Genomic DNA, 15,807 nt, shown 5'->3' with positions numbered 1-15,807 from the left:
AAAGAATGGGTTCTGGCGCCTATGAGGTGATTATCGAGCTTTGAATGCCCAAACTGTTCCGGACAGATACCCTGTGCCACATATACAGGATTTCACCCATTCACTGGCTGGGGCGACCATATTCAATGTTCTAGATTGCTGTAAGGCTTATAATCAGATCCCAATGGCTGAGCAGGACATACCTAAGACTGCAGTGACAACCCCATTCGGGCTGTTTGAATTTTTGGTGATGCCATTCAGGCTGAAAAATGCTGCCCAAACATGGCAATAGTTTCTAGACAGCATGATAAGAGGGCTACCATATTGTTTTGCTTATTTAGACAATATTCTGGTGTTTTTGGGGAATGTTTCTGACCATCAGAAACACATAAACGAGGTGCAAAGCAGGCTTAGTGCTCATGGAATAACACTTAACAAGGACAAGTGTGTGTTTGGGGAACCCGTTGTGACCTTCCTGGGTTATAAAGTGTCAGCTCAGGACATTTTCCCACTGACAGAGAAGCTGGAGTTGTTGCATACCCTACCACGGCCTCAAAACTACCATGATCTCTGACGATTCCTAGGAATGATAAATTTCAATCGTCGCCACCTCCCCGGAACAGCAGCAATCCAGATGCCACTGAACAATGCCTTGGTCGAACACAACAAAACTGGCAAGCCCCACTCCCATGGCCACCCGAGATGGACTCTGCTTTCAAGGCACTGCAAAACAACATTCACAATGCAGTGGGGCTTGCACACCCTGCACCAGGAGCTAAGCTAGCCCTAGTAGTGGACGCAAGCCAAGTTGCAGACGGTGCAGCACTGTACCAGAGAGTAAAGGGTCATTGGCAGCCACTAAGTTTTTTTTCACAAAAACTACAGATGAGTCAAACTCGTTGGAGTGCATACAACAGGGAGCTCCTCACAATGTATGAAAGTGTCAGGCACTTCCGCCCTTTCATTGAGGGCAGGCAATTCACCATATACACCAACCATAAACCTCTCGTGGCAGCTTTCAACAAAATCAGCGATTCATTTTCCGCCCGCCAGGCCCGCCATATTGAGTTCATATGCCAGTTTTCAACAGACATGCGTCACATCCATGCTGCTGACAACATTGTGGCAGAATATTTCTCGTATATTAATGGGATAAGTCCAATGTTGGATTATTCTGAATTGGCAAGGGCACAGGCTTCAGATGCCCAGCTGCAGTCCTTGTTGGTGGACCCGTCAACTGGCCTACGTTTATAACTTGTGGATGCCCCCTGCAGCCCATTTAAGGTATGGTGCGACACCTCTACTGTCAGACCACGCCCATACATCACCCCCCCCCCCCCCCTCCCTCCATCCGACGAAAGGTATTCAACAGCATTCACAACCTGGCTTATCCAGGAACCAGTGCCTCAGTGAAGTTAGTAATGGACCGTTTTGTGTGGCCTTCAACCAAGAAAGATACATGGGAGTGGGCCCACAGCTGCTATGAGTGTCAACATAGCTAAGTGGGATGCCATGTTCACGCTCCAGTAGAACAATTTCCAACCCCAACAGCATGTACACATTGACTTGGTTGGACCCCTGCCCCCTTCGGAAGGTTACAGGTACTTGTTTACGGCAGTGGATCATTGCACACGGTGGGCAGAGGCTACACCAATCAGGGACATTTCTGCAGAGACTACTGCACGGTCATTTTTGGAAACTTGGGTAGCTCGTTTTGGGTGCCCATTTTTCATTACCACCAACCAAGGACGCCAATTTGAGTCGACACTGTTCCAACAACTGTCGAAACTCTGTGGCTTCCAATGAAACCGGACAACTAGCTACCACCCGGCCAGCAATGGTTTGGTGGAATGGTGGCACCGGACTTTAAAGGCTGCCCTGATGTGCCACGAGGAGACATGGACTCAAGTGTTGCCATTGGTTTTGCTGGGGTTACGGACCGCATTAAAAACAGACATTAGTTGTTCCTCAGCGGAGTTGGTATATAGAGAACCACTATGTGTTCCAGCAGAATTCCTTGCACCAGTTCCTCTCCCAGATGAGACACAACTACTCCACCTCTTGCAACAAATGAGGAAGCAGGCAGAGATGCTACATGCAGCCCCGACGTCTCAGTACGGCACGCACCCAGTGTTCATATACAAGTCCCTCGATACTTGTTCCCACACCATGCTCCGCACAGACCTGGTACGTCATTCATTGCAGCCATCATACACTGGACCATACCAAGTGCTAGGATGGGGCACACACACAATGGATACCCTCTCCAGGGAAAGTCGACCAAGTTTTCCATTGAGCGGGTAAAACCCGCTTGGACAATGACTTGTGGATGCCCCCTGCAGCCCATTTAAGGTATGGTGTGACACCTCTACTGTTAGACCACGCCCATACATCACCCCCCCTCCCTCCCCCCCTCCATCCAACCTCACAGACAACTTCAGACACAACTCGCAATGAATCCACACCTTCCACAAAGCCAGACAGCTGTGAGCCACCATAGCTCCACACCAAGGGACCTAATGCAGCAGCAGAATCATCAAGCAGCACCCACACCCACCCTATCCGCACTCGGGCAGGCCGAGAGGTGAAGTTTAAGTACCCCACCATAACGGGTGCTCCGCACTTCAGGGGGGAGGGGGGGGGGCTGTGTGGTAGTGACAAGTTGATAGTCGACAGGAGACACAGAAACGTTCTCTTTGTGAGCGAGGTTCTTTGGAGGAAACAACCAGTGTTTGTTTTCCCGCGTTAATGTATGTACGTATTGTGTTGGTGCAGTACAATAAAAGTGATCATTCACAGTATAAAATCCATGCAAGCATTTTCCTTTATGTAGTGAAATTACTCCTACAGGATAATATGTAGGTTTTCTATGTGGGTGCAAAATACAAAAACATTAATAATGAGTCTGTGATATGAGACCATAACTTGAAATAGTTTTTCACATTAAGGATATTTATTTTGTTCTTTTTTACTTTTGTGACAATCATATGGGGTAGCAAAAACTGTGTGTGTATCATGTATCATGGTTTTGAATGCCCAAATTTGTGAAAAACAATATTTCTGTTAGGTACCATAGAAATTAATACAATTTATCTTCAAAATTAATTCACTGACTGGAAATTCCTCAACATCAGCTGTATTAGATATAGGTCTACTACCCAACAGTGACCTATGAAAATTTGTGCCCAACTGGGACTCAAACCCAGATTTCCCACTTATCACAAGTGGTCCCCCTAACCAATTTGGCTATCTGTGTAGGTTCCTCAGAATGATAGAAACATCTATATGTCACACTGTTCACATTATTATATTATTGTCCACTTAATTCATCAGCTAATGCTCACAACATGGCTTGGCTTCCTGCAACAGGGAGAAAGACAACAAGGAATCAAATTATTGAAACTAATGTAATAATGAATTTAATGTCAACTGTAAAAATTTGTTTGGACAAAATCAGAATGTTGTATCTGGAACTCTGTTTGTGAGTGTAACTTTATCTTACCGATTGTGTTTCCACCTTGTCTTATTAATCTTTGTTTATTGTCCTCATGGAAACTAATGCAATAATGAACTAAATGTTATTGACTCATTCGACAGCCACATGCGGAACTGGATCTATGGAATACATATTGTAATAAATAAATATAATTAAAATAAAGACCAATTTTGTTATTGTAGTATGCTTGCCTAGGCTTGTACTGTTGTACTGTTGTATCATCAACAGCATCCATTCTTTCAGGTGTGTATGAAAGTGATAAAGTTTATATATTTACTGGCATGACTCTAAACAAGTTATATGTCTTACCAGCTTATTAAAAATGGCTGTTTGGTTAACTTGACATTTATAAATTAACCACAGGAAAAAGGAAAGTAAAGAGGAAGGCCTTCTGTCATATAACTAAATAGCCATTTCAAAAACTTTGTCAAAGTTTCACGTACACATCACATGGAACATTTATGGTTGGTAATAACAGCTGGTTTAGAATGAACAATGAAATATTCAAAAAAAGCTTTGACAATACAAGCTGGTTTTGAACAAAATATGAAATGTTCAGAAAAAAAGCTTTGACTTTGAATTAGAGGAATGCATAACACCTACATAATGTATTTAGACTGATGCCAACAAGTTAACAGAATAATTCATCAAGGAGACATTTTTCTAGCAGTCTCTTAGATATTGGTATTAACTAAATAAGACTTTTTTGTATAATATGTTTGATGGGAGCAAATATATTTGTATGCTATAATAGTGAACATGTTTCTGCAGAAGATTACAATTTTTAGATTGCTGTATCAACTTTCTTTTTAAGCAATGAAGATTTTTAAATTTCTTATGTGTCTGATGTCTCTAAAAGATTATACCATGAGACTCCAATGAATGAAAGTATCTTAGGTTATGTATGCTGCTTTGTTAGACTGTTTTTAATCAATTAATAGTTATGCAGGATAGTAAATAGTTGAAGAGATGAGCTATTTTAACATGCTTTATAAATAATATGAAGTAGGTATGCAATGTGCATTTGGGACCTAAAACACATCTCTGCTGTTCATCATATTGTGGCAGGAAGAAATGAGGAGAGCAGCAGCAGAATGCTTCATCAGCATTCACAAAATCCACACAGCTTCATCAGCATTTGTAGACCCTACACTACTTTGTCAGAATTCACAGAATCCAAATAACTTATCAGCTTTCACTCTCCCAAACACAGCCCAGTATTTTACTGCCATAAAAAATGAAAGTAAATCAGTATGCACTACAGAGCTAGCCATCTTGCTCTCTGTACCCCCACTTGGCATCATAATGGAATTGTGTTTTGATCTTGACCCAAAAGAAAAATATCACTTTAATGAAACAGAAAACGGTCTGTACTATTTTGTATAAAAACGTGGAAATTCGTTCTATATCAGTACATAGGCAACATGGCTCACTGATTGGCATTACAGGTGTAACTTAAAGGTTCAGTATACTTGATGCCAACATCCTGCTGTGGTTTGCTCTTAGTTGGGTTGTGTTGTTTGGGGAAGAAGACCAGACAGCGAGGTCATCGGTCTCATCGGATTAGGGAAGGACGGGGATGAAAGGCACAACTGATCCTCAGATTGAGTGCCCACATCTAAACTGTCTGTATTATTTTTCAAATTACACAGAGATATTGGCACTACTGGGGAGGTTAAGATACATATGATGCAAAACGAGACAGTGGTTCAATCTTTGTACCCCGTGGCACAAGATAATTGATCCTCACATTAAGTACCACAACATTATTCTCACATCTAAATTGTCTGTATTGTTTGTCAAAACTTTATTATAATTCAGCTAAAATCGATGCACTGCCTGCCAGAGTCCTATGATCAGAGTGCAGTGTATGTGGTGATTAGAGCCTCCTGTGCAACACTTGTGTCCAATGTCTAATGATAAGGGTGCAGTGTATGTTGCAATAGATGCCTGCCTTCCTGGTACTGGAATCAACACAATGCTAAACACTGTGCTTGCATTATATCTATAGGATTTTATAGTAGCTAGGGAAGTGAGAGGTATTCCTTACTGAAATCCACACTGGTCCATAAAACACAGGTTTATTTTCTATATAAAAAACTTTAATTACAAACAGGTTACACAGGCAAAGAATTCGATAAACAGCAAACAAAGAGAGGTGAAACAAAAGATCAAACACATGAGCCATGTTATTTTATCCTCGTCTCACAGATCAATAGCTGCAGCACTACACCAACCCCCTCCTTTTTCTAAACTGTGAGCACCAGGAATGTCAGAAAGTCTATGCCTCACAATTCTCATGGCCCTGGTAATTACAGCTGGATGTGCATGCAAAAGTGTGCATAGTCGCTGCAACATCCTCCTGTCCTGCCAGTACATTCAGTGTAGGCTATGTGTGGGAACTCTTGAATCCCAGTCAGGGTCACCTGTTAGTATCCTCATCCAGCTGGGCAGGTTTCAGCCTTTCAATTGAAATCATTTCCTGTTTTCTATGCCAATCAATGAAAAATGGGTTCTCTCAGCATTCAGGTGCCTTGTATGGACTCTGTAAGGTGGTCATAGTGGACCCAGATGTACAATGTGGTGAACAGGCCCTAATGGATAAAAACAGGTTTCTCTCTATGTAGCTGCACTGGATTTTGATGAATCTGAGCCATTCTGTGTTGCAGCTCTAAGATGAAGACTGCCATATTCATATGTTTGGAGGTGCTTCAGTTTTACAGAAAGGAGCTCTGCTGGCAGCCTCAGTTGTTCCCTACAAACCAGTTGGGCTGTTGAACAGTCTAAGTTGTCCTTAATCACAGTTTGTAGAATCAAGAGAACCAGTGGTAGTGTGTCTTTTCACTTCTCCCCACTGCATATTGAGGCTGCTTTTAGGCTTCTATAAAACCTTTCTAACATTTTATTGCATATCGGGATAGTGTTGGTGGTTCATAAATGTGCACAGCCACACACAAGTAAACTCTCATGAACAAGTACAGATTCAAACTGCCTTCTGCAGTCTGTCATTATCATTTCGAGCACACCAAACCTCACAATTCAGCCTGTCACTAAGGCCCATGGTACTGTTTCTGCTGGCATGTCAACTGTTGGAAAAGCTTCCGGCCAATGTGTGAATCTGTCGACCACTGTCAGGAAGTAGTTATCTGACCCAGAGGGTGGCAGTGGCCTGACTAGGTCAATATGAATATGCATGAAGTGAGCTGTTGGTGTATCATAGGTTCCCAAAGGCACTAATACAGGTCAACCAATTTTGCATTGTTGGGATCTTAGGCAAGCTTGTGCCCAACAACAGCAATCTCTTTTCATTACTGGCCACACAACTTCCTTTGTAATATGTCTGGTGGTATCTCACATGTCAGGATGTGCCAGGTTGTGCATAGCATCAAAGATGATGTGCCAATATTTCTGTGGTATGGACAGCTACTGTAAGCCAAATGATGTGTCACACCATAGAGAAGTTCTGAGTTGTTGCACACAGACTGACAACTGATAGAGGCAGTGTGTAGCATCTTGCAGCCATTTGAAATCACTGCCCATTTTTGTTCCACTGCAAGTTGTCACTAAGGGATGGCTTTTATGCTCGTGCACCAGCATGAGAGGTAACCTGCAACCACACTGCTGCTGCCACTAAAATGCCATATGTCAGTTGAGAATTGTGATATACGCTCTGTTTGCCTACATTTCTGCAGTGAGCCTTGGTAAAAAATGCTGTCAGGGGTGCAGGGTCAGTGAACAGTGTAAAATATTTCCCTTCTATGAAGCTTTGAAATGTTGAATGGCAGTGTAAATAGCATAAAGTCCCCTGTCAGTGGTGCTCCATTTCTATAGCGCCATTGCAAGTAACTGCAAAAAGGCCAAGGGCTGCCACATCCCACTGACGAACTGTTGTAGTGCCGCACCAACAGCTAATTGGCTTGTGTCTACCATTAACGCTATCTGTGCATCATACCTAGGATGGATGAGCAAAACTGTTTGAGCCACATATTTCTCTATCTTCTCAAAAATATCCAGTAGTTGTGGTGCCCATTTCACTTTACTTCCCTCTCACTAGTCTGTCTGTGGAGCCTGAAGTTCAGTCACCTTTGGCATGTGTCTATAGTCGTAATTTATCATACCCAAGAATCTTCTCAGTTTTTTGAAGATATGTGCCACCAGGAAAGAGCATACATTAGCCACTAGTTCTGAAGTTGGTGCAATGTCGAAAGCAGACATGTTGAATCCTGAAGTATTCATGCTGTCTTGGCCTATGATGTTGAAACAGTACTTGGAGGTGCATTGTGCGTTGATATTGGGATTCCAAGAAGAACAAAATATCATCCATATAGCAGAAGAGGAAATGTATACTACAGAGAACCTTGTGAATAAACCTTTTCCATGTCTGCACTGTGTTTTGTAGATTGATTTTTTAGCATGCTCCATAGCTACCACTATTTGTAAATATGCCTTTTTGCAATCAATGACACCAAAACTCTGTGCTCGGGTAATAGCATTGTTAAAGTTTGCCACTTGAGGAATTGGATATTTATCCAGTGCTGTATGAGCATTACATATTCTGTAGTGACTGCATAGGTGTCATGTATTATTATTCTTTAATACCAAGTGAATCAGCAAAGCCCACTAGCTATTGGAGGGTGCTACTATATCCTCTTATATTTGCCTCTTAATGTCTGCCTTTGGCACCAAAAATGTTTTAGGTGTTGGCGTTCTTGGTTTAATGGTGACCAGTAGGCTTGGTGAAGTCTGAAAATGGTGTATCACATCAAGTTTGCATTGCTGACAGGACGTTGTCTTTGATGGGGTCTCCAGAAACACTTGACTTGAATGATGTGCTCGAAAGGGGAGTTAATGTGCAGTGAGTTGACTTCCAATAGAGGCAATTGCCTTCCCTTGTAGAGGTGTGCAACCAACTGAAAATGGTGAAAGAAATCAGCTCCTACAAAAAGCTTGGTGACATCTGCCATGATGAAATTCCATTGAAACAATTTGTTCAGACTTAAATGAAATTCAAGACTTTTTTGCCCCATACATCTGAATGTGGCAAATGTTGGTTGCCATCAGTAACTGTGTGCTAGGAGAGCTGCCTCTTCCAAAGCAATGTTGGAAAGGGGGGGGGGGGGGGGCATGGGCAAGGTGGGAGGGGGGGCACACTACAGTTAGGCCCTACATCTACCAGAAACATGGTTCCAGAAAGGTTTTTGGCTGCAGTTCGTGGTCTAGTGGTTAGCATTGCTGCCTCCAGATCACGGGGTCCCAGGTTCGATTCCCAGGTGGACTGGGGATTTTCTCTGTCTGGGGACTGGGTGTTTGTGTTGTCTTCACCATTTCATCATCATCATCATCATAATTATCATCATTCGTGACAGTGGCTGGATTGGACTGTGTAGAAATTGGACTATGTAAAAATTGGGAACTTGTATGGGTGCTGATGACCACGCAGTTGAGTGCCCCACAAACCAAACATCATCATCATCATCATCATCATCATCATCCAGACAGTTTGTCAGTCACAAAAAGACATTTTTAATTGTTCCTTCCACATGTGCAAAACCAATACTCAATGTTCTGCCTGTCTGCAAAGAATGAGTTGCTGCTTTTCTATGTGAGCTAATCTTAATTCTGAAAGCTGTGACCTTTGAAACCCGCCATAAATGAGATGCAGTGGCATTGGCATTTAGAGTTTTTGCTGTAGGTACTCCATGATTATAGTAATCCTGGTGTTGTAAGTTCCAGACTGGCAAAGTCTGTCAATGAATTGAGGGCTATTGCCTGAGTTGGCTTCTTTTGTGGTCTGCAGAATGTTTACACAATGAGAATTTTTAACGAACACTCCACCTGATGACGTGGCTGTCACCACTACCCAGTACCAAAAATTAGACTATTTGGTCAAATAGCTGATGAAGTAACAGCTAGTATGTTCGTGAATGTCTTCTCTCTCGTGCTGTCAGGCAACATATGCATTGAAAATCCTATGGAAATCTTCTCATGTAGTGCACCTGGATGCACTCTGTGAGTCGGAATGGAAACACATCTTTATGATTACTGGAGCAGAAGGGGAGAAAGGGATGTGACTGCATGGTGTTACACATTTGTGGGCATTGCTACCAAATCAGTGGTAATATCAACACTATCCAGGAACATCTCATCTCTTCTCACATTCTTGCTCAATAAAAGATGACAGTTTGTTTCTGAAGTGTTACAAATTTGCTTTGGTGCCTTGAAGAGATGCTATTTTGATGTGCAGTGCCTGCATGCTGGCTGCTACATGATTGGCTATTGCTTTCTGTTCATTGGAAGAAGTGCACAAGTTGGGGCCACTGGATACTGCCATCCAGGGCCAGTACACTTATTGCAATGCTCTACAGTGTTGCAAACATCATACTGCAAGCTACTGACAATGGCCTCCACCTTATCAGCCAAAACATTGAGGGGTAAACCCATGTGACCTGCTAATACTGTCCTAATATTGGTTGCAAGGCACTTTAGGGACTGAAAGTGTAAGGAAGTCACTTTCCAGCAGGGTCTTTAGTTCCAATAAAACTGTTTTGGTTCCTAATTGCTCATAACAGATCAGTTTCTGAAATTGTAGCTCTGGCTTGAAAGGAAAATGTATGATTAGACAAGTTGTTTAAAATCAAAATAACATTGAATGTGAAACACAGCTTCTGCCTGAACTACCTGCAATTGTTGAGATGCTCACAATGTTATGAAAATGTTCTGTAGCCTTGAGAATGCCATGCTGCACAAAAATGATCTCGACTTGCTTCAACCGCAGATCTGGCCTCGCCTTCCAGAACAATGATAACTTCATGTGGCTGAGGTTCCTACCTTGTGGTGTTGTGGGTAAATTGTCAGAAGTCATTGCTTTATTAAAGCTGTAGAGACATATTTTTCTCAATCCAGGACATTGTGCTCCACAATAATGTCAGATATGGATATTGCCTAATAAGAACTGATTTGCACAAATAATGTTATTATACAGCTTTTAAGGAAAAAATAGCAATGTATTGAAGAGACATAAACCATTTCTTATTAAAAAAATTACTCCTTTCAGGACAGTTAATGTGTTACATGTACACAAAATAAAATTAGAAATGAATGAGGTTGAACTCAAAAATACTAACTAGAGTATATGAAGAAATCAACTGCAATGAAGGAAGAATATAATCTACTATTAGACAAAATACAAGACTTTGCACATGTGATAACACAGCTTACAAATTACTCCAAACAGAGTACATGGGAAAATCTAGCTATAACTGGGGAATAAAAGATATCAGTATTTACTGTAAATACCATGGAAAGTAAACATATGTTGAATTACTCACAGAAAATGATTACTCCAAAGAGGCTTGTTACATCAGGTGATATTAGAATAATTTATTTATAAATCTCAATAGCTACAAGGTATCTAAATATGGTGGTCTCAACATCACGCATCTAGCAACAGAAAAGGAATTTGCAGAGTTTAAAACTAGTGGAATAACTTCATTTAATGACCATTTGTTTGATAATGTGTTAAACTCGAAGTTCTGCATGCAAATTCTACTGGAGTATGGATATGAGTTACCAACATACACCAAAAAGGATGTGGACTGTCCTAAAAATATTACTATGCAAGAAATAAACAGTAAAATCAAAATTTCCAGACAATCTCAGCTAGAATCAGTGTTGGACCAGGTGTTTCACATAGAATAAAAGCACTGCATCTAGCACTGTGCTGATTACTGTACTGGGGAGGCAGGCTCGAATTACCATGTATACTGCACCCTGGTCATCAGACTGGACACAAGCATTGTATAGGGTGTGCAAAAGTGCTGTGCAGACTCCAGTACCATGGAGAGAGGCTCTGATTGCTGCATACACTGCACCATCATCATTGGACTCTGGTATGTGGTGTATCAATTTTAGTTGAACTAAAACGATGTTTTGATAAATAATACAAACAATTTAGACATGGGGTAGCAATGAAGCACTTAATTTGGGGTATCAATTGTGCCTTGCACAAAGTGAGTACTTTTTGCATCATATGTGTCTTAACCTGTAAGTTACACCAGTAATGCCAATAAGCAGGTGCATGTGTTTTGTACTGTTACAAAACAAATCTCTACATATTTTAGTAAATAATATATACAATTTAGATGGGGCAATAACATTGTGGCACTTAATTTAAGAGCCAATTGCTCCTTGCACCAAGAGATTGCATAGATTGGACCACAGTCAGGTTTTGGTGTAATATGTACATTAACAGCAGCAATACCAATGTCTTTACAATAACGTATACCACCAGAGGTGGAGCACATTATGACCCCGATGAAAAAGCCACATTTCATTCAGTGTTGTTGACTTTTGTCCAGAGCTTTTTTTTTTTAAATAAAAAAAGTTCATGCTATTATTTACTGAATTGGACATTAGCTATGAAACCTCAATTAGGTTTAAATTTTTAGATTAAGCATAACTGAAAAATTTAAAACAATTATAGAATCAGGCAGAAGAATTAATTAAAACAACAAACTTTTTAAAATTTTAAAATACAAGCAACACAATGAGATTACACTATTTAAGAGAGGTATATATTTTGATAAATAATAAAAATGACTTTGGTTTCTTTAAAGTTCTATTTTACTTTGATAGAAAGATAGAACGACAGTTGTGTCTTGGTCTCCAAGTGGGGTAGTGATAACAAGATGGCTAGTCCTGAGATATATACTGATTGGCTCCTTCAGTTTAAATGGCAGTAGAATATTCACTTGTATTTGGGAGAGTTATATATGTGTGCGTATTGGTTTAGAATCTCTCGGCTGGTACATTTCCAAGGAAGGTGCATGACTTAAGAAATGGTTGGTGCGGGGAGTGGAGAGTAAGGTGAAGGGCAGTGGGGAGGGGGCATGATGTCATCATACAATTGTCCCTACTCCTATACATAGGTAGTCCAACAGTCAATGGTCAGTTTGTATCTTGAATGCCTATTGCCCCTAATTTGCCAATATCAAATTAATTAGTTATCATTGGAAACATTCAGAAACTCGTATCACTCTACTTGCTGATCTTCTATTTTTACTTTTTCATCTTCCTTGTGAAATTTTGAGAGACACAGAATTGCAGATGTTACATTGTTGAGCTGGGCCACAGCACAGTGAAAACATTCTGTGGATTCACAGACACCACGCTGCTCAAAAATGCTCTTAACTTCCTTAAAGCACAAGTCTGGCTTTGTCTTCTACAACAGTGGCAACTTCATGTGGTTGAAGTTCCTAACTTGTGGTTATCAGCAGTCAGTGTTATATTAAAGCTGCAGAAATGTATTTTTCACAATTCAGGACATTGTGCTCCACAAAGACGTCATATACAGATATCCCCTAATAAGGCTTGGTTTGAACAAATATTGTTATTGTACAGGTCTTAAGAAAAAGAGACAATCCATTGCACAGACTTAAACCATTGCCTATTACAAAAATTACTACTTTCAGTACAGTTAATGTGTTATATGTGCACAAAAGGAAACTAAAAGTGGAAGAGGCTGAACTCAAAAATACAAACTGGAGTATTTGACAAAAGCAACTGCAATGAAGGAAGAATATAATCTACTATTAGGAAAAGAAAAAGCCTTTGCAGATGTGATAACAAGGTTTACAAATTGCTTTAAACACAGTAAACTGGAAAATCTGGATAGGACTGGGGAGTAAAAGATATAAGCATTTATTGTAAACACCATGAAATGTGACCATATGTGGATTAGTCACAGAAAATGATGACTCCAAGATGCTTGCTACATTAGATGATATTCCAAAGGTTATTTATAAACTCCCATTCTTGTTTGGATCTGCTTAAAAAGGATGGCTACAAGGTATCTAAATGTGGTGGCCTCAACATTGTGCATCTAACAAAAGAGAAGATATCTGCAGAGTTTAAAACTGGTGGAATAACTACATTTAATGACCATTTGTTTGATAAAGTGGTAACCTCAAAGTTCTATATGCAGATTCTATTGGAATATGGAGATAAATTAGCAACATACACCCAAGAGGATTTGGACTGTCTTAAAAATATTATCATGCAAGAAATAAAAGCTAAAATCAAAATTCCCATATGATTCAGCTAGAATCAACGTTTTCATGGTGTTTCACATAGAATGTGCTGATTACTGTATTGGGGAGGCACACTCAGATTGCCATGTACATTGTGCCCTGATCATCAGGCTCTGGACACAAGCATTGTACAGGGCATACGAAATTGCTATGCAGACTCCAGTTCCATGGAGGGAAGCTCTGATCACTGCATACACTGCACCTTTATCATCGGACTCTCGTAGATGGTGTATCAATTTTCGCTGATTAAAAAGAGTTGTATACAAACAATACAAACAATTTAGACATGCAGTAACACTGCACCTCCATCATTGGACTCTGTCAGGTGGTGTGTCAACTTTACAGCATTATATTCCAGAACATAATTTAGAATTTACATGAATGTTTTGATTAATGTCATCACAAGTTTATTGTCACCTGTTTTACCAACTAAGTGAATCACATTATATGCAAAGAGTGAAAATTAGCTCTCATTATTTTATCAGAAGGAAGTCATTTTATAAATGTGAGAAACAATGGGTGACCTAACATATCTTCTCACCCTCTCATACTTGCTCTCTCCAATGAAACTGGTATGCCATTTTAATTATTAAGTAGTGCTTTCTATTTCCTGCATCTCTGTTCTTACATGTACAACTTGAAAGTCTGCTTTCCTTGGGAGAACTTCAGATTTCACAAAGCTAGAACATTTGGGGCGATCACATATCAATCTTATGAGTTTGAAATTATTGTTTCTACAATGTAATTAGTAAAGCTGAAAGTTGTGTGATTTATTGTAAGACTTTTGGAATAAAAATGTCTCTATTTAGTGTGTTAAAGTGCTTTACATATCTCATTTGCACTAATTTTCTATAACCAGGCATAAGTAAGTTTGCAGAAAGATTAAAAATTTATTCTTTATGTCTGCTGTTTAAGTGTTACTCCATACTTCTACATAATACTTATAATCACTTACTTTACCAAAATGTACTGCAACTCCCCATTTGGTGGGAACATCTGTAAGTTAATGGTTCCAACAGCATTTATTTTCAGTAATTTGTGTACTTCTGCATTTACTTTTGCAAGTGAATACACCCGTTCACTGGATGAAATTAGACTCTGTGGTATTGGTGCACAAGACAATAAAGGCACATTAGACCAAACTTCCATTGGAAAGTCAGTCACTTTATATACATCTTCATAATCAAAAAATTTCCTAACAGTTACATTTTTTCCATCATTTGTAATAATATATTCCACAGTACGCCTCCCATATAATGTATTCTGAAAAAAGAAAAATATGAATAAAATATTAATATATATTCTACACAAAACTGACTAAGTGCTACAATGTGTTATTAGACTGTTTCAAAAGTATTTAAATAAAAATTGCTATAAAAGTTATTTTATGGTACAATCCACTCTTAATCATTCCTTCACTGTAGCATTCAGGACTATAATACTTAATCTGTGAAGGATTTACTAGAGCTAATTTGAGAACACAAGCTTTTTGTTCCTACTGTTAATGTTTTAAAATTTTGAACTCATATTCATAAATAAAAAACACTATAGGTTAGGTGAACACTTGGCAACACAATAATAAATATTATACCAGTAATGCAATTACAAATAAAAACAAAAGTAACTGGAAATACATGGAAATGTTTAATTTTTTGAAATGCAAACAAGACATCACAAGTCCATCATAAATCAGACATGGATCTTTCAGTATCCTGTAACAAAGAAATTACTGTCAAATATGTTATGTACATATATTAGGTCCAATTACTAAAAAAATGGAATATGTTGCAGAAAAAAATTCATTCAATGACTATGGCTTGTGTATAAGTGGACCTCATTTTAATGCAGAAGCATATTTTTTCTTCATTTTCTTTCTCTTCTTCTTATTTGTAACTTTCAGTTTGGATTTCACAAGGGGAAAAACACAACTGCTGTTGATTTAGAAATCACTGATCGAACATTATCTGACATTGAAGACAGAAGTGAAGTATCACTTGTATTAAGTGACTTAAGCAAGGCATCTGATTGCATTCTTGTTGACATCCTACTAAAGAAATTGGAATACTATGGGTTGCAAGAGGGCACTTCTTACTTGAACAACAGGAATAAACTCGTTTCAGTCAGGAATATGCATTCTTCCTTGCTCGAGATAGACACAGGTGTTCCCCAAGGATCTATCCTTGGAACCTTCTTTTTCATTGTTGCAATCAGTGACCTGCCTTACTACATACCACATCCTGTCAT

General features: G+C 39.5%; 2 protein-coding genes across 3 annotated transcripts in view; both read right to left on the bottom strand.

Annotated features, from left to right (window-relative positions):
- Positions 1-15,807, bottom strand: part of LOC126248044 (uncharacterized) — a 557,758-nt gene that overhangs the window by 179,775 nt on the left and 362,176 nt on the right. The window lies entirely within an intron of this gene.
- The window catches only part of LOC126248043 (uncharacterized), a 706,800-nt gene that overhangs the window by 546,013 nt on the left and 144,980 nt on the right, over positions 1-15,807 (bottom strand). For both annotated transcript variants that reach the window (XM_049948671.1, XM_049948672.1), the window contains exon 4: positions 14,519-14,826. In XM_049948671.1, coding sequence (XP_049804628.1) covers positions 14,519-14,826 — 308 coding nt within the window. The remainder of the gene's footprint in view (positions 1-14,518; positions 14,827-15,807) is intronic.

Source organism: Schistocerca nitens, chromosome 3 (assembly GCF_023898315.1).
Source record: "Schistocerca nitens isolate TAMUIC-IGC-003100 chromosome 3, iqSchNite1.1, whole genome shotgun sequence".
Lineage (NCBI taxonomy): Eukaryota > Metazoa > Arthropoda > Insecta > Orthoptera > Acrididae > Schistocerca > Schistocerca nitens.
Note: the sequence above shows the minus strand (reverse complement) of the source record. Positions and strands in the feature narration are given on the sequence as shown.